General features: G+C 40.0%; 1 protein-coding gene across 2 annotated transcripts in view; it reads left to right on the plus strand.

The window, feature by feature from the left end:
* Window positions 1-231: 231 nt before the first annotated feature.
* Window positions 232-24,755, plus strand: part of lasp1 (LIM and SH3 protein 1) — a 31,001-nt gene continuing 6,477 nt past the window's right edge. Inside the window, exons 1-4 of one of the 2 annotated variants that reach the window (XM_085404513.1) lie at window positions 232-540; window positions 11,317-11,411; window positions 17,319-17,403; window positions 23,052-23,174. In XM_085404513.1, coding sequence (XP_085260639.1) covers window positions 472-540; window positions 11,317-11,411; window positions 17,319-17,403; window positions 23,052-23,174 — 372 coding nt within the window. In that variant the 5' untranslated portion in view covers window positions 232-471. The remainder of the gene's footprint in view (window positions 541-11,316; window positions 11,412-17,318; window positions 17,404-23,051; window positions 23,175-24,755) is intronic. The other variant, XM_085404514.1, reaches the window with a different exon arrangement.

Consider the following 24,755-nt stretch of genomic DNA (forward strand, 5'->3'; position numbering starts at 1 on the left):
TTGGACCTTCATACTGTTACAGAAAACTGAAATAATGTTGCTTCATTTCCAAGTAAAACAGTGCTATAGTCCCAGTTAAATATATAAATGTACGAATGTTCTCGTTCCTTATTTTGTAGTAATATTTTTTCTTTTTCAGAAATAAAAACAAACATAAAAAAAAACAAAAAAACGGATCCTCCTACACAACCTCTTCCCTTTCTGCTCGGACACGCGCAGTCGAGGGAGGAAGAGAGGGGGGCGGCGGGAGCGCGCTTTCCGTCTCTGGTTAGTGGACTGACAGCCAGCTGTGCAGCTACAACGACAACAACCTCCTGGATTTCCTACATACAACTAGATTAGAGTTGGTCTGCTACTGCTTCTAATCATACATTATAGCTGTTTTTCGGAGCAAACACTCGACGGCACACAGCTACGACCAGTATCATCGGCGTTTTCTGTGCTAACTAGCTAGAAGAGCATTCCTCCAACATGAATCCGTTGTGTAGCAGATGTAATCTAGTCGTTTACCCCACGGAAAAAGTGAATTGTCTGGACAAGGTAAGAACCGAAACCTTCTCGTTTTCGTATCTTTCTTTCTTAAATTAATGCTGATACACTGCCGTGGAGTGGTGCAGTGACTCAACTTATTTCAGCACCCCAAAAACTACAAATTTCACATATTTTTGTGAATGAATCGAACACCCCAGCTGGACAGGTATTTCGCTAGCCTTGCAGGCTAACGGCTAACTCACGTCTGGAAGGCGACGGCACAACAGTGCGTACACTAAAATCAAATTAAACCGCATTGTGGTATTGGTGGGTTATCTTAAGGGACCGGAATTTGTATTTTTGTCCCAAAGATGATAGCCTCAAGCTGTGGTACGGATTTACCCCAACCAGCACTTCACAGTGCTTCCGGAGAGCCATGTCTAGTCTAGGCCTGGCTCCAACCGCTGCTTTGACGAAACCTGACAATCAACGTTTTTAGCCTCGATGGCAGATTCATTGTGTGTATTTAAAAATTATCTATTAACGCACGATATATAAAGAGAACGGTATAGTCCCGTTGTCATATTTTTCGTGTCCACTGTTGTTGAAGACAACGTGGACTGATGTGGACGTGTCTGTGTCTAATTCACTGGCTAATCCAGGTCAGGGATGATTAGTCGAGCCGCCTAGTTAGTTTTTAGGCAAAGTAGACGTATAATCTAATCAATTGTAGCCACAGTGGATCTGTCGAAGCTACCAATTTACACGGGAGCAACAACTGGTGTTAACATGGTGCTGCACGTCGTCTTCCTCTTTCCCTTTCAGCTTTGATGAGGCAAAGGTGTCCAGAATGTGTTGAATATTGCAGCAATCACTTCTAATGTAAATCTGTAAAGAGAGATTGCACTCGCTGTGTTGATCAGGGTGGGGTCTGGTTGCTTGATATATGATCCATAGGTTATATCTGACCAAAGAAGGACCTGGGGCAAGTACCTAATTTGTCTAATTCAAGTCTGAATGGTCAATGAAAATCAATGCCTGTTGAGTTGTCTTATCTGTTGGGCTTAACAGATGGAAAAGGTGTAGAAAGACACATTCACAAAGCAGTTTATCTAAAGGAACATCAGCTCTGACTGGATACGTTACTGCTCTGCTTCACGGTTGTCTTCCCCAAGTGCCCTGTATTCAAATACATTTAGGTTTTCCTGCATAAGCACCGTAGTACAAGTCATTTTAGCATGCTAGAAAGTTAGTGTAAATGTGAGTCAAATTGCCTGAACTACAGCTTGAATGCAGGCTGTAATTCAGCCTGAAGGAGCGTGCATTCCAGCAGACAGACACTCCCGTAAAACGTGCTCTGTCAGTGGCCTGCTGTGCTATCTCCCTTCTCTGAACTGAGCACAGAAGTGTAGCCCGCCGTCTGTCTTAGCTGCCATTCCACATCAGCGCACACCCCCTTTTAGACATGCCAAAACAACCTCCCTTTCCCCTTCTCCATGGGACACACACACATTGCCATTCTATTTTTGTTTTAAGCAGCAGAGTTGACGATTTTTTTTCATGTACCAGGCTAGCTCAGGTGAATGCTCAGGGGCCTAAGGGCTCTGACACGTCTGTGTTTTTAATCTAAACCAAGTATCTTAACCTGACAAGCTTCTTCTTTTAATATCCCTCTTTTGAGAGGCTAAACCACATAGGCTTTTTTGTCTGACAGCTGCATTCCTGTATAGCGGGGTAGGGCCCCGCGGGCAGCCGAACACACGTAAAGACAGGAAGTGAATTTTAGTTCAAGCTGTTGTTGGTAACGGTTTTGCCTTGTCATTTGGCTTCCTTTGACTACCTAAAATGCTTGCTGGTAGTAATGAGACGAGATGCATATTTGGCTCTAGTGTCCGACTCATATCTACCAGAGTGGCTTTTTGTCGCTTGAGTTGAGGGCAGCTTTTGAACTGTAGCCAGTGAAACTTTTAACAAGGAAGTGTTTTTTAAAAGCACAGGCTAATATGCAAATCACACTAGGTTCACTTTAAGTTGATATGCAATTCTTGGATAAATAAAATTATTGGTGTGTTTTATTAAGCGATAGATTCAACACTTTAGCGGGAAGTGTGGATTTTCAAGTTAAACTGAGTATCTGTGCAGAGTCACAGAAACACTCAAACAAGCTTTGCAGGAGTGTCTGTGAATTTATCATTGCCGCATGCTGTCTGCGTTTTGTATGACTGAAATATGCAAACTATTCCCACCCACAGGTGAAATGAAAGTTCTTGAACATCTTTAAGGGGGTTCATTAATAATTAACTGTGACGTATGTGTGGTTGTGTTCACAAACTAGCTGAACTGGTTAATTAGTTCTGAAGTTTAAAGCTTTTTCAAATGTATGTAAATATTGTGAGAGTGTGCGTTATGACGGCTTGTGTTTTATTAAGTATGTAAAACATGCACTACTTCGACATGTTTGGCTTGTGAGCCTGTTAGTTGGGTCAACATATTTTGATTGTTCTTTGGAATTTATTTGTTGAAGCATGTCAGACACAGCTTTTATGCAACCAGTTATCTCCCACATTGTATCAAGTTTAGTAGGTAAGTCTCAGCCTAACTCTGAACAAGCAACCTTTTGACAGAAAGCCAGAAGATATACAGATTAGCCAAAGCCAGATGGGAACTTTATTTATATGAAAATGAAATGGAAAACTTTTATGGCGCAAACAAAGAAGAAATAGCATTGTATGTGCTTTATAAGTGCTTTTTATTTGTTATTTTATGTTTAAATGATTTCACATATTTAAACTGTGAGAATAGTGTTCTCGCAAACTGGGGAAAATTGAACAAATATCATGTCTTAATATTTGTACATGGCAATATATGATGCTATGGATATCTCTTTATTCATATAAGTAAATATAGACATGCAATACTGTAGTCACTCTAATTAAAACTGACATTTCATAAACATTTCATAGTTTGTTCATAAAAGCAGGCAGTTTCCCAATGACACGTTTTGGTTTCTTTGAAGTGGGACTGTTTGAGGACCTGATCCACAGTCTGTGTGTTACCTACAATGATGGTTAACGGCTCAGAAGCTAACCAACATACTGCTGTGGATGGAGTCCACACCAAATTGCATTTATCCTCCTGAAAAATCAATACTGCTTTTATGTATGCTATATTTAGAAGTTTTTTACTGCTTTATCCACCATTAGACACCTCTTTCAAACGAGGAACTGAAGGCGCTGTGCTTGTAAAAGCGACCAGTCTCCATTGAAAAAACAGATCTACCACAGTCTCTGCTCAGTTAATGTTATAGTGTGACTTTAGTTTTTTAATAAGGTAACTTGGGTCCAAACTAATATGCTAAACATAAACATTTACAGCAGTAGACCAACACCACCTGTTATCTGCTTGGAAGAACTGCTGTTTTCATCAACAATCTGGTCGTTTCAAAAAAAAAAGAGCAATTTCTTTCTTAATGTCTGGTTTATAACTTCGCATCTGACATGTTTTGTTGCTCTCTAACCAATCTTTTAGAGTTATGGCTAACTTGTGTCCCATTTTTTTTTTACTGTCATTGTTAACAATGTGGTTAGTGTGTAATTCCTCTGCTGTGGAACAATAGTGTCTAAGATGGGAGCTTCAGTTGTACTGCTCCCTTTCAATCCCTGGAAGTTGTTAGAAATCTGGTTAATGGTAATGTTGTTCAAATTGAGGTGCTCTGTACAGTTTATACTTAAGCGTGATATAAACTCTTCTTATGTACCGAAATGTGGTTTATAATTTATAAATTGCTCCTATTAAAAATCACAATAACAATTTTCTGGCTTGCAGAATAGTCTCCCTACTTCTAACATTAAACACCTTACTGTTTGTAGGTTAGTCTTATGCAAATTTGTAATTCTGCAAAAGCTACACAATGTTGTGTAGGTTTAAAAAAAAAAATCTTAAAGGTAAAGTAATGTCTGTATTTTCACTCTGTTATTCTTGCTCCAATTTTTGCTCCTTACCTTAGTTTCAGAGGAACCTGTCTGCTGCCTTTGCCTATATTTAGACAGATTATTTTGAGAGCTGATTCATGTTATCCAAATGTCACAAGAGTTGAGGACTCTGTGCAGCCACTGCCACCAGTCACATCTCTTTGATGACTCAGAGTCACAAACACGCATTAAACTCACAATCGCCTGAGGTGTTGACTCGACATCAAGTGGCCAGGTACTTCTGCTTGGTGTGAAGAAGCCAGTGCACATGTGGGGTTTGTTTTCCCAAACTATTACATGCTTATTTGTACCTGCACACATTTCTTGACTATAGGGGTTTACATCTTGATTCTTGGGCCACAATTTTTGTTCATATTTTTGATTTTCCTTTAGAAGGGATTGGGGGAAAAAGAGGGAAAAATAGTTTTCCCGTACATCTGATGACTTGATCATGATTGCATTCTGAACAAAAAAACAAGATTTCAGCTGCTTTTTGGTCAAATTATTGACCAAAATGATTTTAAAGGAATGCGAAGAAGTATGTTCTGGCTTTTTCCATACCAGCTCACCTGGGTTCTTCAGGTTCATGAATTTTCTTGAACCTGAAAAAAACATGGAAATATCTGTTCATGGTACATAGCAAAATTCAAAAAGAATACCTGGCCATGTGATTTTCAGCATTTTTGAGTTTCTTGTGAACATTAGCCAACATATATTGTTTATTTTTGTCTGCACCAAGGGACAACATTGATAAATTCCTGCATGTATTCAAATAGATAGATGCCACTAAGTGTTTTACAAAAATCTAAATGACCTATCTAAGAATCTTAGGTTAGAGAAAGTTAATGATATACAAATGTCTGCTGCAGGAAATTAAAAACTAGTGGATATAATTATTATTAATGAAAGCATCTTTTTTCTTCTAATATAAATGTAAATAACCTTTTACCCTCAACAAATCACACAAAATTTCGCACATTTCACATGATTAGAGAGTTTATATGCAGATTATTTACACTTAAGCAGAAGTGTTTTGGCATTTCTTATCAACTCTGTCTCTTGTCTTTTCTGTAGTTTTGTTTCCCACACAGAAATATGTGTATGTTACACATTAGTCTGGTGTAGTTTGAAAAGTTAATAGCATACTGAGGCATAGCCTGTCAAATCACAGTCTGCCTGCTGGACAGCAGCAATGCCCTGGGCCTGGGTAAAAATTAATGGTATCATTTGGGCTAATAATTAACCTGCCTACATTAATTCGTTAGTTTCCTATAATAGCACCAGCCAGATGTGTGAACTTTGTCTTTAGGCATGTGCTATCTTGTGGAAGACTAATCATTCACACTCGCAGAGCTGCTGTGCACTGTGGTGTGTGGTGTGTTGGTTTTGGCCACTGTTGGAGACAAACAGCCCTCACAGCATGTTTCAAACTATACCACTTCCCAAATTGTCTGTACTGAAGTTTAATTTCTGGATATTTAGCCATAGGTAGGGAAATATTTCATTATGGTACCAGGAGACATCCTTGGGTGCACTAAATTCCTCTCATGTCTAATATGGTGATTAACAGAGGACGGAAACATGCATATTCACTTAATGTGGAACATAGATAGTAATGAAACTGTTTTTGTGTTAAAGTGATAATGAGACTGTCAATTAATCAAATGGGGAAAGTAACACCAGCCAAGCCCTTGAAAATGTGTCTGCTTTAGTGTCACTTAGGAGGTGCCCAAATGGTGTTTCCAACCAATATTTCTATTGAAATCTATTGAAAGCAGTCATTTGGTTTTGTTTGGTTTACTATTGGACCATGGTGAGTGAGTAATCTGCCCTAATTATGTGCTAAATGTGAAATCAGAAGTGGTTGGCACAACAGGCCTGGGGTTGCTTAATGCTTTAAGCCGGGCACTTCTATCAGAATATTTTTAGTATGTTATTATATGCATCTGGTCAGACTCTCAGTAAGTTTCCTCCTGATTTGTCTGCATAGACTGTGTGTTTAAAGGGTTACTGACCTTCCATACATCTACATGGGATTTTACTTGGTCCATTTGTATTTGACTCTTACTGAGAGGATGCTGTGAGGCTGAGTGAACGTCTCGGCTCTTGGCTCGATCGTTGGGTCCACACTGACACAAATACATCATGCATTAACACATATAACCTACATACAGTAATACACACATCCACCGACAGGGTTAATTCTCACGCACACACAGACACAGGCGTACATACACAACTGCCCTTGAGCTGTGCTGATGCAGGGAGACGGAGCATTTTTTTTTAAAAATGGTGTTTTATTTCTAGGGCTCTAGTTCTGCAGTGTCCTCATTTTACAGCTGACTGCCAGATCCTGTCTTGGCACCCAAGAGCCAGGTTTTCCTGGAGCTGGACAGGGCTAACTGCAGGATGACCTCGCTAACACATGGCTGGAATGTTTCTCTCATTCACATATTTTTGTTTGTCCATTTCTTTCTGACTGCTACCTACTCATCTTTTCATAGATAGGTGGTAGCAGTTTGTTGGTGGTGTTAAAGAAGGCAGGGTAGAGTTGAGGGTTCACCCATGGTGCTATGTGCATGTATGGGTTTTTGCAAAAGGGATCTTATCAGTTGCCTCCCAGTGAGTCTTTAATCCTGCTGTTCAATGCCACTACCATTACCAACACTAGTCCTTGTTCAGCAAGCGTGACATAGCAGTACCTGAAGCAGTTTTGCACCTGCTGCAGTTTCTTGTTTAGAGTAGCTCTCCAGGTCATGTAAAAAGCTGCAGTCCAGCATGGTGGAGATGGAGGTTGGTGTACTAGTGTCGAGAGCCACTGGTCACCCAGCAGATAGGGAAGGCCTTGGTTTAGCTGGTTAGGACCAGGGATGACCATGATATTTCAGTTGTAAAACATTATAATATTTTCACCTCAGTATTTATCTACTTTTTGTCTAAAATACAAATGTTCTTTTAACCAGTGTCTGGTTGGATGCACATTACCAAAATAATACAGGAATTAAACTTAGACGCAGTGTTTTTGTGACATGATAAATACGCCATTCACAGAGAACCTACCTGGCTCTACCTTTGAATGTATGTCAGTAGTCTTTAATCCCACAAAAACAGTGTTGCACTGTATTGCCAGGGATAGATTTCTAGAAACAAAACAAATCCTGTTTTCCTTGCTTTTCTAACAATACCACTGAAACTTAGTCAGCTCAGGCATGATGTCACTTCCAATTCTGACATTTGACTTCAGAGGAAATAAAAAAACTCAGCAGTAAGAGAGAACTTAATCCAGCATGAAATGTACCAGGTAACGTTATCATGCTCCAAATCTGCCTTTGGGATAGTTGGGGAACTTCGAAGTTAAATAGTTGTGGAAGAATATCAACTAGTATTTTTTTTTTTTTTAATGCATAAAATGCCCAGCCACAGTTGGCAGGTGACACATTTCCAAATAAAGAGGGGGTTTTCCACTAGTAAATCAATCACTCTGTTCTCTCAGATAGATGGGGGGAAAAAAATAACCAAACACACTTGGAGGAGTGTCATTGTAACTAGGTGAACTACCCAAGTAAAGTCAATATATAAAGAGTGTGTTCATATATCATACCATTACTCAGAATGTTCAGATTACACTAAGATGAGTGGCTGATATTTGCATTGTATCACATATTGGTGTTGAGTGACCACAATGATGTCATCTATGGCCACTGCTACGCCTAAAGATATGTCTGCTGTGGGCAGTAGGCTAAATGCATACTAAGCACTTAAAGTGTCATTGGTGGTCCTTTACTCTGTCCATGATGTTTAGGCTATAAATTTGAATATTTAGATCTTGCTGGAGCTGTATAATTTCCCCTCTTCAAAAGGCTTTGTTTCCTCGGTGCATTTCGGCACCTGTTTAGAGTCGTCTGCAAGTGATTAGATCAGTTGAAGAGACTGTTTGCTTTGAACTGCCTGAGTAGGGTGTCTGCCACCCGAGAGGGTCATGTTGTCCAAGCAAAGGTCTCGCTTGATGAGGGTTGCCATGGTGGAATCTGGGTTAGCAGGTTGGGCAAGACTTAGGGATAGTTTGCTAAACAGATGAGTTCAGCAAACTTGTTCTCAAGGTCAATATTTATTCTAGGAAACAACGGGAGTATCAAGGTCCATGCTCCGCTCACGTGTGTGACTCAACAGAATTTTCATTTACACTTGTCTATTTAGGCTCCACATGGATAATTTATTACTAGTTTATTATTAAAGAATTGGGGGATTTTGGAAGGGATAATAATAGAGACTAATTAATAGTGACTATGATACTGGGCTGCTGCGTTGGAAGTAGATCAACCTGCAAAGATGGCTGCCAGCACAGCTGCAGATCAGCTGAAGCTATAGGAAATGGAATCTGCTTGCAGTATGCTGTTGTTTGTGAAGGGATTTGCCATTGTAGTTCTAGACAGAAGAAGGAAGAGCAGGAAAAAGTAACATGTGTCCATCTGCAGTTCCCCCAGGCTTCAGCTGGGTTGTAGTGGGATAAAGAGTTTGCATTCGAAGGCTTGGCACAGTGTGTTTGGCTGTGGATCACAGCTCCGCTGAGGAGAGCCGAGGCCTGATTTCCACTGTGTGCTGCTTCTTTTGTATGCCTCAGTACAGTATTGCTTACCCCCAGCTACAAACACCCATGCCAAACACATTCATACACTTGCTTGTTGTCAGTACACACCTCTCTGGGTGGGCTGTTAACATCCAGACAGAACAAAAGTTGATCTCAAAATCAACCTGAAGCCATATCTTTTGATTTGATAATTTCTGAAGCCTCCATTGTGCTGCATGTTTCCACTCATAATAGTGCCAGGATTGCATTGTCGATCTACAGCGTACATATGCAATAACCCTCAACATCATAGTGATTTATTCCAAGCACCCTGTAACACATCAAATTGCACTGCACACAACAGAACCTGATGTTGTATTTCCATATGCTTCTGTGGTTTTATCCTCTGCTTTGAATCATCTTTTCCTTGTTGTTTGTTTGGAAGACTAGTGTTTAGTGTATGGGCAGTTGGTGTAGAAAGTGATAAAGAGTAGGTGAAAGAAAGAGAGGGAGGGCAAAGCGCCTCAAGGCCATGTTAATAAGGACTCACTCTTTCTCTCTCACTCTCTCTTCATGTCTCTGCACTCCTCCCTTCATTCCCTTGATGATAGCAGGAACAGCCAGATCATTGCTTCACTGTCTGGCGTTTTCTTTCTCTTGCCCACCCCTCCCAAACATGCTCCCTTCCTCTTGCTTTCTCCAGCTCCTTACTTTCATGTTTCCTCCCTCCTCTCGGTTTTCTCCAATCTTCAGTCCCTCTCTCTGAATCTTCAGGCTGCAAATCAGCCCAGTGCCAGAAGAGTGAAGAAGAGGAGGCATGAGGGCGAGTGGGTGGTAGGAAGGGAGAAAGGGTGGCTAGGGAGATGGAGGCACAACATCTTGTGACAATGGTAGGGGAGTCGAAGAGTGGCCTGCACACCAAGCAGAGTCTCTGTAGCAAGTATATCGCTGCTTTCTTTGCACTTAACCTCATAGCTTATGGTAAAGGTGGGAAAATTTGTGACCACAAGAAAATAAACACATAAACTGTACAGCTATCCTTTTTTCGCTCACACAAGAGTATCGAGACCTGCTTATAAATAGCAAATACAGTTTGGTAGCAAATAGGGCTGCCACGATTAGTCGACTAGTCACGATTATGTCGACTATTAAAATCGTCGACGACTAATTTAATAGTCGACGCATCGTTTGAAGCTTTGTAAGATCACAAAGGACGCAGGAATGAGTAGTAGGATTTAAGAGTGTAATAACGGACTGAAACAGAAGATGGCAGCACTGCATGTACAAGGATGCCAGCTGCCGTTAAACCCCGAAGAAGAAGAAGCTGTGTCCCAGAATTCATAGCGCAGCTGTCGACAATGGCGGCAGCTAGTTAGTTTTAACTTTACTCTTATTATTCTTTCTGGGTCACAAAATAAACGTTTAACATATTTTCAGGCGAGAATGTAGCTGTGTAAACCTCAAATATCTGCTCAGTTTATCAGGACACCACATATTTTCAAAAGCGCTCCGACGTTTTCGGAGACGTCTGTTACCCACTAGCTCGTTAGCTAGGCGGGGGCAAGGCTAACTAGAGCCGTGAGAACACCGGACTCCCGGCAAATCGTTTTCAAACCCACCGCCGTCTTTCGCTAGTCAGGTTAAACATATATATAAGTCACTTAGATAACTTAAAAATGTTAGTTTGGCTTTCTTTAGTATTTTATTTGTTCCTGAGTAAATCGGTTTGGCTGAGATTAAAGTTATAGTTTTTGCACAGCTAAAACTGTCAAGCAGACAGCTGATTATCAGAAGTGTGAGACGCTGGAGAATATACTCCGGTGTCCTGTTATATTTTAGAAAGCAAGGAGTTTATTAAACTTCACCGAAACAATCTGCAAATTTCATTAAAAATTAATAAACTACCATCTTGTCTTTATTTTTAGTTAGCACAAACACTTCAAGCTGTAAGCTAATGATAGTTATATAAGACCAGATGCTGCTGGTGCAATAAGCTGTATGCTGTACGTCCAATGGATGATGATCTGATTAGTCGACTAATCGCAAAAATAATCGGTGACTAGTCGACTATCAAAATAATCGTTTGTGGCAGCCCTAGTAGCAAAGGAGAAGTTGTTTTGTTTCTGACTCTTCAGTGCCAGCTGACACAAAACTGCATTGCTTCACTTTTTTCACACAGACCTAACAGTTGTCCTAACTCTGTCATTTCACTTCCCTCTGTTTGCTGATGTATCAGCGTCTCTTTGTATACAAGTAAAATAAATCGAACTCTCCTTGCTTAACTTATTGTCCTCTCTGTTTTGACAGTATTGGCATAAAGGATGCTTCAGCTGCGAGGTCTGCAAAATGACTCTAAACATGAAGAATTACAAAGGCTTCGAGAAGAGACCATACTGCAATGCGTAAGTTGTCCCTAAGTTAATCACTTTGTGTGTGTCAGTGAACATGTCTCATGTTTTGCACTCAAGCAATTCAGCTTGCATCCCTAAGACAGAGTGACAGCAGTGTTTAATTTGTCCACAGCCTGAAATGGGACTCTGTTTGTGTGTGTGTGTGCTGCGACCCAACTAAGGCCCCTCTTTCCCTCCCTTGCCGGTTATCTGTAACTATTCCAGCTCCCCCTTCAGAGAAAACGCCTCGATGTGGTGTGGGAAAGTGCCTCCCTCCCTTCTCCTCGGTAGGGAAGGGGGGGGTATCAACAAAGGAAATTCCTGAAGTTCCTCTACAGTGACACAGGCGGACACTGAAAACTACCATGTCTGCTCACGCTTAAGCACTAAAGGCTCATCAGGAATTTGTGGAATTCCCCTCTCTCATTACTTATAATGATTTTCTTCTCCTCTGTGTGTGTTTGTGAGAGCTTGAGTGGAAGTTCAGAGAGAGAATGAAGGCAGGAGGCGTGGCTTCATGTTCTGACAAGCTCTTTTGCTGAACTGCCATTTTATTGTTGAGGAAATGACTCAAGACAACATGCTACCATTGTCACTTTCAACTTCAGTGTGAAAATAGAAGTAGTATGCTTGTTATTGTCAGCAGTGACATGTAGGATTTAGCTTCCTTTGTGATTAAAACCTTTGTTCGTTGGGGTTTTTGGGGGTGTACATTGACATTATAATATAGCCATTCCAGAGTTAAATGCTTCAAAGTAACTGCAAGTAAGTGCCAGAGGTTTCAAGATGACTGTCAAGCCAGAAGGACTTTGCAGTATCTCTCGAGCAGCTGGAGGGACACGAACATGTCGTATGTTTCATGTCATGGTGCGTATTGGTGCAGAAACAGAGTAAGAAAGGCATTTGAGAAATTCCCTGCCCCACCCCTTTTAAAAAAAGAAACTGAGATAAGAAAACCAAGTGTTGAACTGATTTGCTCATTTGATTAGAACTGCACAGTCCAAACAGACAGGAGTGTAGAGTCTAACTTGATCGACTGGTAGAAACATACAAATGCTAAGGAAAAGTCTAAATGTTACGGTTTCATTTTTTGTTTTGAAACCACATTTTTCTTCTCAGTGTATTTGGCTGCTAAAAGTTGTTGCCTGTGCATGTTTTTTTTTTTTTTTTTTTTTTTTAAATTTCCACATAAGCTGCTAACAACCATGTGCCCTGTCCGGTAATACAGGTGATGGCAGCTTGGTGTGGCCATTTAAAAAAAAAAAAAAAAAAAGTTTCCTTGTCTTTCTGTTCATTGATCTGAATCTGATTCCCTTTTTTCTCTGAAGTTGGAATATGTCTAACTGCTTGGGAAGCTGCAATTTAACCTGAGAAAGCGAGTTAGAAATGATTAACTGCCAAATGTGATAAGCAAAACCTGCCTTTAAATGCAAATCATTTCTGGGTTAAACTGCTGTGTAGGTCAGCCAGTTTATACAGTAGACACGTGTATCTATCATCATATTTTGACCTTTTTTAACTGGAGAAGCAAAGGTCTTACTGCAACAAACAATAGCTCCAAGCTATAGTGGACTTTGAAACTGAGCCAACCAAATTGAATTGAACCTCTGATGTTTAACAGTTAATACTTGAGCTTTTCCTACTGAAACATTTACATCGTCTCTGCATTTTTGTTGTCCCTGTATATAAATCAAAACTGCCATGTAAGCAGAACAATTAAAATACAATTAAAATAAAGCCATACAGGTGCTGTATACTCGTACAACTGTGCCTCCTCTGACTTTCCCTGTTGGCTTGATTTCAGCTGAGGTCTAATTATGCCACAATGAGTGTAAACACCTGTTTATAGGCCTAATTATAAGCTTATATATGATGATAATATGTGGTAATGTTAATGACTGTTATTAGTCGTAAAACATCTGTTCTTGTTTTAGTGTGTAACTCAGACTCTTATCACTACTTCCATTCACATTTATATTTAGCTTGTTGGCCTCCTACAGCAGGTGACATCTCATCCTACTATCCCATTTGTTTACTAAAAATTAAAATGGCCTCTTCTTTTCCCAATTTCTGCTTCCGATGTTCCCTTGGTAAGGCAGGGAGGCCCTTCAGAGCCTGTTTATTATGCCTCTTTCCGTTTGTTTAAAACAGCCTTGTTTGAGTAAACATCATCAGTGGAAGAGCTTGCTGCTACTTCAAGAAAGGAATGCAGCTCGCATCCCCTGTTATTATTCTGTGGGATAACGACTTTATCATTACTCCTCTATATTTGTACTTAGTAAGTGATATAGGCGCTGTTTATTTTCTCTGTATTCCCATCCACCTCCTCCCTGAGAATCTCTGGTTAGATAGTTAGAAGTGGTGGGAGATTAGGAGGATAAGTAGAGAGGATAATTCATTATTCCCCCCAGAGACTAAAGGAGCCAAATAATAGGATACTACCTTAATGGCTGATGTGATATTCATTTGAGCATCACACAGTGTTGTTATAGCATCTCATGATTCCTTGATTTACTGTTATTTTTACAATGCAATTTCCTTACTTCCTCTGGACTTGGGCAATTTTCTAAGTATCTCGCCACCCTCATGAGATCGCTCATAACCAATAACCACCCTCCATAATATACATACTGTGTTTACATAAAATGAGCGATTTAGATTACTGTAACTCTTGACTATAAGTGGGTGTATATTAGCTCAACAACTACAACTGTAAGGCCTCCATTTGTCTGGCTCTTGTTACTTTCCCCCATATTCTTTGGGCTTATATGTATCTAGTATCTGTGTCTACATTTTTATGTGCATAAAACAGCACACCCTCTTTGCTTTTCACCATGCTGTCCCCCCAAACACACACAGCCAAGCACACACTATCAGTGCCTCAAAGAGTTTGAGAGGAACTCTTCAAAAGGAAACGTTTAATAAGCACTACAAGCTCATTCATTCCAAAGAGGGCAGAGTTGCAAACTTATGTTCTAAGTGTCAGTTAGAAATTTATCACATTAAATTTTGCATTAATGTAATAATAATAATAACAATAATAATAATAATAGTGATAGTGTGGAATTAATGTACAAATGTAACAACAAGTTCTTTAAAAATCCCCTTGATTGTCACACTGTAGCTGATTATAGTAAAAATAATAATTACTATTATTTTGGTCAGTATGACAGTCCAAATCATATTGCACTTGAAAACTGTTCTTTTTAGTTAGGTTTTGATGATTGTGTCTTTTGACTCTGGCTCACAATAGCACCTCTAGTCTTTGTTGGCTCACCTCCACTGTTTGAATGTTTCCGGGTACAGATGGGGGTGAAGAAAGTCCTGGGCCACGGTCGAGCACCGGGTAGAAATGAGAGCTTCGTGGCTAAAATGGATGCAAACGAGTAATCCTTTTAAGCAGATTATTTTGAGTTCATAATTGATGCGGAAAAAAATGTAATTGATATTAAAATCTGATTTATTGTCTAACTCTATTGTCCATTGTCACAAGATAACTCAAGTTGATTTATTTTTATGCTGGAAGCTGACTGACAAAGAGACTGTTATCTGTTGCACATAGTGCAACTGTGTGTGTGTTTGTGTGTGTATTTTTGTGAGGCTGCTGTTCAGATTTCACAGTTAGCTGCCCCTCAGTTACGCATTGAACTTGTTGAGTAGGATGCTGTGTAAATGTAGATGAAATGTTCTTGCTGAATGATTCATTACAACCTTTCCAGGTCTCACAGGGTCAAGCTGGCCACAGCATCTCCTGGTTCCACTATTCAAACAGGCCTCTCCTCCATCACAGTAGGCAGCTTGAGTGTGTGTGTGTGTGTGTGTGTGTGTGTGATTACACATGCGTGGCCTCCTGACTACCCCACTCCCCTCCATTTTGATCACTCCCTGTTTAGCATTTGTGCATGTGTCACCCCTTTCCGTTTGCGACTTATTACCTTGTTATACAAGCTGACAGACAGATGAGTGTTCTTTTGACTCATTCATAGCCTCAAACTTGCACAGAATCATAAGCTTGGTTATACACACCGACAGAAAGACACACACACACACCTCTCAGATCTCACTGAGTCACTAAGCTTGTATCTGAAATTTAATAGCCCTTGAGTGCAACAGTTTACAGATACAAAGGTGACATAAACACAGTTAACACAGATCAGTTGCAAACTAGACACGCCCAGCTTTAGAAACAAAAAGCACATATTAGTTTCCCAGCTTTGATAAAGGCACACATACCCGGACAAATTTAAGGGATAGATTGCTTGTAAAATGACCTGTAGGGATGCTTGATAGCAGCCAGTTTGAAAAAATTTTCTCCATACAAATAGGCATTTGTCAGTGCAACTAGCATACTCACAGAAAATTGCTAGTATGTACAAAGTACTGCTATTAAAAGGACAGATTCTTTAAAAATTATTTATATAGGGTCAAGGATCTGTAACGTTGTTGATGGATAAAAAAAGATTAGAGCAATAGTACCATGGCCTTTTTTCCCTTTAGACCACAAGGTTTTTTTTGCTCCTTAATTTAGGATTTAATGTGGTAATTAATGTATGCACTCAGCTGTGAGTTGCTTGTGTACGATAAACAAACGAGGTTAGTGCGCTTCTATAGGAAAATGCCTTTTTGCTTTTATCACTATATGTCCGAGAGCAGTGAAAGTGTACTTTAATTTGCATGATTTGATTAGCTCACCTCGCCTTAGGTGCTAGGATAGCAAACCACTACATCTAAATGTGTAGATAAATGTTGCTTCAGGAAATTGAGAGCCGTATACCTCTGTGTGTAGATGGACACAGAAACGCTGTTTGGGTTGAAATTCCAGTTCCAGTTTCTGCTGTTGTCCAGATCTGACTACTTTTTTTCTACTTCCCGTTCTCCAAAATTGTCCCTTTTTAAAATTAGCTGGTGTATGCTGTAATTAGCTGTTGTCAAGGAAACCGTAAACATATTGCCTAAGTGGGTTACCCAGAGGCATGAAGACTGGTTAAAGATTTTTTGAGGTCACCCAGTGCTAAGAGGCAGGCTGGGAACTTCAGTTCATATGAGCAGTTAGATAAGCTGTTTGGGCTCTTCCGCTCCTGCTGGACTACTGCCATGTTCTTTTGCAGCCTTAAGGACCACACTGAACTGGCAGGCACAATTATTTGTGGACCTGAAGGCTACTTGTACTCAGAAGCCTCCAGTGTATAAAAACACTGAGTTATGCCACATATACACGCAAATGCACACATTAACTAGTGATTGCAGTTCATGCAGTCATTATGTAAGTATGTAATGAACAGCTTTTGCTTGGTGTGCTGCATGTGAGCATGCTTATGCTGACCAAAACAGTATTTATATTTGCTGTATGTTTTCCAAACAGAGCATTTTCTCCTAAGCAGCTGGAGTTCCGATGGTTGTTACGGATCTGAGACTGCCAAGAAGATTCCCAGAATCAGTTGAGGGGGGAAAAAATGGTCCCTTTGCGGTTTGCTGAAAGGAGCTGCTTATGACATCATTCACACTCGCCCATGATCTCTTTGACTCTGTTGCTGTGTTGGGTGCATGCTGTTCCTCTAGTGTGCCTATATGTGCATATATGTGTCAGGGTTTTTTCCACACCTGCTATGGTTCGCCACAAAACATTGCAACCTTGAGCCCACACCTAGTTTCCTCTTTCTCAGAGTACCTTGGCTCTCACTGACAGAGCGTTGTGTGTTATACTGACATGCTTTTTGTATGCAGGGGCTCTTAACTCAACCTCAGGACCACCTTGAATAACAAATGACCCCAGAGTGGGGCCACAGACTGCACACTGCTTGACTTGTGCTGTTTTTCTAGTCTTGAGCGTCACAGTGAGAGTCTCAGTGGAAGCTGGCAGCTGCCTATGCGTGTCTACTATGTATTTACAATCTCTGCCGTTCTGTGTTTATTTTACAGACACTACCCCAAGTCAAGCTTCACCTGTGTGACTGACACTCCAGAGAACCTCCGCCTCAAACAGCAGAGCAAGATACAGAGCCAGGTAACCCATTGGGAATATCCATAATATTCACTGCTGAACTAAACTTCAGCTGTACAACATACGAGTATAACACTGTGCCATGTGTTTGTGCATAAGAGGCAGTAGAAAAGTATGCTTAATTTAAAAATTCAATGATGGTTAAACTTGGTAGTAAGTCTAACACGACCAGCTTTCAGATTACATTCTGTCTTGCTCCATTTTAGCGTCCGTCTGCATGCTCACTGCTTTAAAACAAAGCCCTGAGAAATCAAGCATGAAATTGACACAAGTAACACATTTGAAGCTGGGAGGCCCATAGTCATGCAAACTAAAACTGAGACAAACTAGAACAGAAACAACTCAGCATTTATAATCAAAAGATGTACAGACTGGAACATATGAAAAGGGGCCTTGCTTAAATGTGTTTTGCAAGAATTTCAGTTTCCCTTTATTGAGATTTGAAGAGAAAAAGTCTTGTTAGACAAGAAGACGTTGCGACATTTATGGCTGTAATACTGAATGTAAGCTCATTTGCTCAAGGACCTCATTATACCCACCATCCAGTGCATGTCAAAAAACACTCTACAACAAAGTTCACATCAATTTGCCCACTTTTTTCTGACCGCTGTTTCTGTTGTTCCCTTACATCTTTATTTTTTATTTTTTTGCTGTCTAGTGTATTGTCCACTTCCACCACAGCTGGGTGGGTGCATGAGCGTATTGTGTCAGCGTTTGACATGCTCCCATGAATGTCCACTAAACAAAAGACTAACTGCTTATTTTAAATAGTTTAAATTTAGCTGATTCTTTTTCTTTTTTTGTAAATTAGGCTGGAGGCTGACACCTATAGTCAACCTCACTTTTTCTAGCAGTGATACCCACTTGGCAGTGTTTAAAGTGGGCAAGATAATTGATTCCACTACCTTTATGTTGAAGCTTTGGTTACTAGTTATTTTGCAAATTATTCATATCAAATGTAAATTACTAAAACAAATATGCTAAAATCTGCTAGCTTAGCAGTATACAAAGTGAGTTGGTTCAAGAAGGGCAAACTGTTGCATTGGACGCTGTCCGTGCAGTTGTTTCCAAACATCTAGGTTAAAAGTGTTCAGTGTGTTTGTAGAAGGATGTAAACGGGGAGAAAATAAGGTGTAGTATCTAGGCCTTTTTTAATATCCTGCTTGTTTGAGGATTCCCCTTCACCAGTGTTCATGTGTTATAGTCTTTTGTTTACCATTTATGATGGTTACAAACTGGATTATATGGACTTACATTTTTGCGCTTTTATAGCGTATCATATTGATGTGGATACAATTTGCCAACATTCCTGTACTTTTAAAACCACACCAAATTATTAATGCAGTTTGAATACTTCTTGTTGTACAGCAACACTCAGGGTTCACTGAGCTACCCAGTTTCTCTGCTCCTATTTTTCTGCAATTAGTAGCTTATCTTGGTCTAATTTGTAACCACAAAAAACACTATGGTTGTTCTTGCAGTTGCTAAAATTACAAACACCCAAATGAATTATAATATGTTATAAAAAAAAAAAGAAAAGAAACCCCACTGACCAAAATATCCTCCTTAACTGGGTCATTCCTTATTGCCTTAATAGAAAAGAGAAAGCCAGAATAGAGAGTCGGGGAGATTTGTGCTCGCTAAAGACTGTTTTCCTCTTGAACTGCTTGCAGTTAATTTTGGATGTCAAATCATAGAGTAAGTTTAAAATATTATCTCTGTCCACAAACTTGTTATAGTAGGCATTCCACTGCCTTAAAATTTGTCATTTTCAGTTTCACTTCTCCAAATAATAGTAAGATGTCTGGGCTTTGTATAATAGAATTCCAGGAACTTGTCTACGTCCACTAAAGTAAGCACAGAAAAACACAAAAAACAACACACATTAATTCAGACGTACACAAAGATTAGAACAAATCTTTCAGCACAGTTTTAGTCTCTAATTAGAAAAAACTATGTGAGAGGTACAGCTGTTGAAGCCTCTTTACTTTGGAGAAAGAAAACGACACACAATCTACCAGGAAACCTGAAGGAGAAGCTTGTTTTTGCAGCTTGTTGTAGAAGAGAGAGCGCTGTACAGAGAGGCAGGCAGGGCATATCCATATCTTATCCAAAAGTCTGTGTCAAACACTAGAGATGAGTGGGGTGTGGATGTGACGGGGGGTTTTGCAGAGTATAGGGGTTTGGATAGCGGTCATATGGGGAGGGGGATGACTGAGGAATCAAGGGACAGATGGTGTTTTTCTACATGGATTGTGCATCCAAACAGCCCCCACAAAGACTCCATAATACTGAGAGAGTGTTATGCTAATTGTTTACTGTATCCAATAAGATCCATATAATAAATGCTAGTGCATGGCTGAATTTTAATCATTTTTTTTTCTATAGCATTTCTTAACAGTTATAACATGCTTCATGATTTGAATGAAACACAAACATCAGAAATGTGCCTTAAATGCAGTAAATGCAGAGATGCATTCAAGCATGAATTCTTATTTATGATATAAATCGATGTTTAAAGAAAGGCTACCATATAAAACGAGTTTTCAGCAGGTGTTTGAAAATGAACCACTGAGTCAGCTGAACTGATGAATTGTAGATTTAGGTGCAACAACCTTAGAAGTGCCTCTGGATGTGAAAAATGATCAAGGAATAAGGTCTTCGCGGGTCTGCTGTATAAGGAGAAGTCTGGCCACTGAGAAGTACATGTGAAAAGTGAGCTACAAAAAACTGTATACACCCAAGTTTTTGGGTGACGGTAAAGGTTTGATTTTCTCAGTTAAAAGGAAAAGTTTTGCTGGTGATGACGGGTCAGTTTAACCACCGACTTCCACAGTGGAAGTTTTGGGGGCAGGAATTTCAGTTTTATCGAGGTTGAGATGGACAAAGAGTAGTGTGGGATGTTGTGACTTTTATTTCTCCTCATTTGCAGTTTAATGTCACAGTGGACAGGAAAATATGATTTGTGACAGGGGGGGGAAAAAAAACACATGAACCTTAAATTTGTCAAAAAGATTTATTTTTTTTTTTAATCCCTTTAGCAAAGTTGTCACCTCCGTGCAGACGTTTTTGTGTTTTTTAGCTGAAGGGGTTGATTGTGCTGTCAGTTCAGCAGACACCCTTAAAGAAAAAACATCCTGTTAACTGCTGAATCTTTTGAGCTAAAGTTGTGTTTTTAAGGGCACTTTTTAGGTGTTTCTGTGTCATCAAATTAAAGTTGAGGGGAGGTTTGTTTGTGGAGATCGGTAACTGTCTAACCCCTCACCACCACCACGCTGCCGCTACTGCGTTGCTACGAAACCTTATTGCTATGGTAGCAGGGTTTGTCACACCTCATTACTAGACTTTGTGGGGGGAAGACAGAAAGAAACAAGACAGAAAAGGAGAAAAAAAACTAGAGAGAAACGAATTGGGAAGGAGGAGAGGAAGAGCTATGAATTGCACATGAGAAGAGACGGGACGGCACCAACCAGAAAGAGGGAGGAGTGTGTGGTGAGAGAGTAAGAGATAAAAGTGAAATTCCCTTAGGAAGGAAGGCTGGTGGAATGCAAATAGAAGCAACGAGAAAGATTATAATGAGGAAAAGCTCCAGCTCTATGGGATGACTGACTATTGCCGTTGAAGCAGTAAAATATGAATGAATGAAAAAGGAGCACAGCAAGAGCAGAGTGTGGGTGGGGAAAGAAAGCAGAGGTATGATTGGAGGAGAAGAAGCTGTTGCATAGATCCCAAAAGACAAAGGAGACAGGCTTGAGAAATTAAAAAAAAAACATAAGGGGGATCACATATTGAACAGAGAAGAGCAAGGAATGAGGGACAAAGATGGGTCGAGGTCACATTAATCTTCTTATCTGTGTGTGCATGCCTCAAAGCTGTATACAATTCCTCACTGAACGAGGATCAGCTATAGTTTTGCCTCATTTTCTCAGTGGACGTCACACCGAGGGTGACGGCAGATATGGACCAATTACAGCGCATCACCTACGCACTCGCGCACATTAGCTGTGAATCACAGTAACATTGTGTCATCACAAGGCTCCGGGAGATGAGAGGGAGGATTGGTCACTGTATTGAGCAGTGTCAGGCATTATGTGGATATCTGGGGGAGAGGATGCAAGGGTGAAGCTTTGTTTCCTGGTAATGGACTGTGCAAGCAGGCGCCCTCAGTCTTGGAGGAGTGCAGGAAATCAGTGCAGTCACCATGGAGGCAGGGACAGAGTTTCAGTGTGGGGGGTGGAGTCTAAAATTCTCAGAAAAGATGACAGAGAGAAGCGCTAAAATGTGTTACAGCTTTAGTTCAGAAATAAAACGTGTTTTCCTGTTTCAGGTTTGTTAAGTGGTGTATGTGGTTGTGGCTTTGAGTGATCACCCACGGTGTAGCAGTGAGGGAGAGCTTTGTAATTTCTGATTCCCATCTGACGTTACATGGGCAGGACGTTTCCTCCTCTCTGCCCCTTAGGGTCAGAATAGGGTGGGAAGGCTGGAAAATAACACACACACACACGCTGACACTGTTTGTTGCACAGTACCTCTCATTTTAACCATATATGGTTACTACCACGTCCTGCATGTAAGGCCTTCACTCACTCAAGCAGGCAGGAAGTTAACGTCACCACAGAAGACAAAGCAATATATGCAGGGCAAACCCTACTCAGTTTGTGCATACAACACAAACAGAGAGCCTATTTGATGCGTACAAGATTATTGAATTTGCAGAAAACGTAAAATTTGACTAGTAAAGGCCAAAAGCAACTTTGTTGTATTGTCGTCAAGCTTATGCTTTATAGTGAGAGATATAAGTAAACAAATACGGTACAATTAAATGGTCATAAAACTATAATTAGTAGTTTATGTGATTGATCCAGTTTGCGGATAATTGTGTCCTGTAATTTTTTGGGTGCTTTTCCTGTGCATATCAAACTGAAAAAAGGAAAAAATGTGAAACATCTTGTCCATCTCAAGAACATATCACAAAATAATCCATATTCAGATATTCCTCTGGATGCAGGGCCCCGAATCATGTGTGGTGTGAAGGGAATTTTCAGCCTCAGAGGCAGTGTGTAGATTTGGGCTGCTGTTGTTGTAGAATCTGGTACATTTGTTTAAATTTCAGCTAGCCTTCTTATGGAAATACCCAAAAAAGAAGATGCAAAATATAAACGAATGTCAGTTTCCCAGAGACGACTTGTCAACATTATCATGTTAGTCCATCGCATGTTGTTGAGCTGTGGTTGAGCTGTGGTTGAGCTGCCAATAAAAGAATTTTCTTCCTTCCTTCCAAAGAATTTTATAAACCCAAAGCTTTAGTTCAGCAAAACTCAGCACTGACATTAGCAAAACCAAGAATTTTATTTCACGATTTTTAATTTTTTGTTACTTTTTACAATTATATATGAGTTGTAAATTGATTTCAGAGGTGCAGGAAAATACCAAGTCTCCATTATGAATCCTCAAAATGTTGAATATGATTTGTTGAAAGAATCTAGGTCACTGCATCTATAAATAACCATTTCCACTGCATTTGCTGGATTTTCCTTGTTGACTCGCTAAACTGAAACTGTTGATGTCAATGTATAATTCATTTTACATGTAATTTGCCTTGCGTGTTGACCTTGCCTTTATTTCTAACACGATCCTGTTTTGTTGTGCAGGTTCTTTACAGGGAGGATTTTGAGAAGAATAAAGGGAAGGGTTTCAGCGTGGTCGCAGACACACCAGAGATGCAAAGAATTAAGAAAACGCAGGACCAAATCAGCAATGTAAGCGTCACCAAAGCAAGTACTCCATTCACTCCACTTGTTTGTTTATTTCTCAACATCTTAATAATAAAGCAGACTGAATATTTGGAGCTCTTTCTGCGTTTCCCCCCACCCTGACAGCCTGGTATGAAGCCAGTCTGCTCTGTGTTGATTAGTTTCCCTGTGTGACTATAATCTCTTTGCCAATATTGAACTGAGGATTTCTTCTATGGAGAATGATTGGTCTACATGAAGTACTCAGCAAACGGCTCTTCAGTTCTTTAAGATTTACTGATTTCACTGCTTTAAAGGGAAGCGGTGGCATTTTTAATCTTTTGGGTGTAAATTTTTAATTGGGACCAAAATGTTTGGAATGGGTCCAGTTATTGAGTGAGGACACTGTGAATGGCTACCACAACATAAGATTTAAGATCAGCCAATACGATTAAAAAAATAAATAAATCAATATTTCTGCATTACCTCGTTGTCTAAAGACTTTTGAGAATCTTGAGAATCCACCAGACTCAGTTAGTCCACTCCGAAGTTCACTTGACTTAGTCTGAATTGTTTTCCACACTCGGAGTCTACTGAGACAGCTACTGTGGTACTTAACTCGCTAGGTTCTCCACGTTGGTCAGTCATCTACTCTTACCAGTTTCAGTTACAACTCCCGTAATTATTCATCTTCTGTCACACTAAAATAAATACCACTTTATATGCATCTATTGATCTAATCTAGTCATCTATGGTTTAAGACAGCGGTCCCCAACCTTTTTTGCGCCACGGACCGACAATATTTTCACGGACCGGCCTTTAAGGTGTCGCGGATAAATACAACAAAATAAAACTAGTACCAGTACCGAAAAAAAAGATTTATTCATAACACACGTGAAAAGACCCACGAAAACAGAGTTAACGATAAAAACGATAACAAAACAACACTGAAAACCGATAAAAACCCTGAAAACTATACATTTCACACCTGAGCCTCAACTCTCGCGGCCCGGTACCAAACTACTCACGGACCGGTACCGGTCCGAGGCCCGGGGGTTGGGGACCGCTGGTTTAAGATATGGCCGCCTGCTTATCAAAATGTCTCTTACTAATGGATAAGCATTGCTAGGCAACTGAGCATGCCATGATTGTTGAGTGCAGCATGGGAAATTAGAAAATTGTACAAGGAAAGCAAAACAAATAATTTGTTAAAAATGTAGCAATTTATATTGAGGAAGGAGCAACAGCACCAATCCTGAAAACAGGCATCTGCAAAACAACTGTAAATCCCAGGGGACAGCTGTCTGTGCCACGCCAGGCTGTAATCACAACAACACATTTTTATTTTATTAGCATTTTTACAATCTCTGTTCAGATGAGTGTTTTGATACTGTTTTAGAAATAATCTCAGCGCGTAATAACTTGCCCTTAAACACGTATTACATGACCTTTAGCGAGTGCTGGAGATGAAGCAGAGTAGAGAAAGTAAGTGGCAGAAAATGTGAAAAATTAAAGCCAAGGTTTATTTTTTTATTTAAAACAAACAAAAAAAAAAAAACTTGATTTCCTTTAAAGCTTAGTCATTATGCTTCAAATGAAAGCTTTGGAAGCCACCAGAATAAC

Source organism: Rhamphochromis longiceps, linkage group LG4 (assembly GCF_057381845.1).
Source record: "Rhamphochromis longiceps isolate RC_006_pf linkage group LG4, R_longiceps_female_GT1.1, whole genome shotgun sequence".
Taxonomy (NCBI): domain Eukaryota; kingdom Metazoa; phylum Chordata; class Actinopteri; order Cichliformes; family Cichlidae; genus Rhamphochromis; species Rhamphochromis longiceps.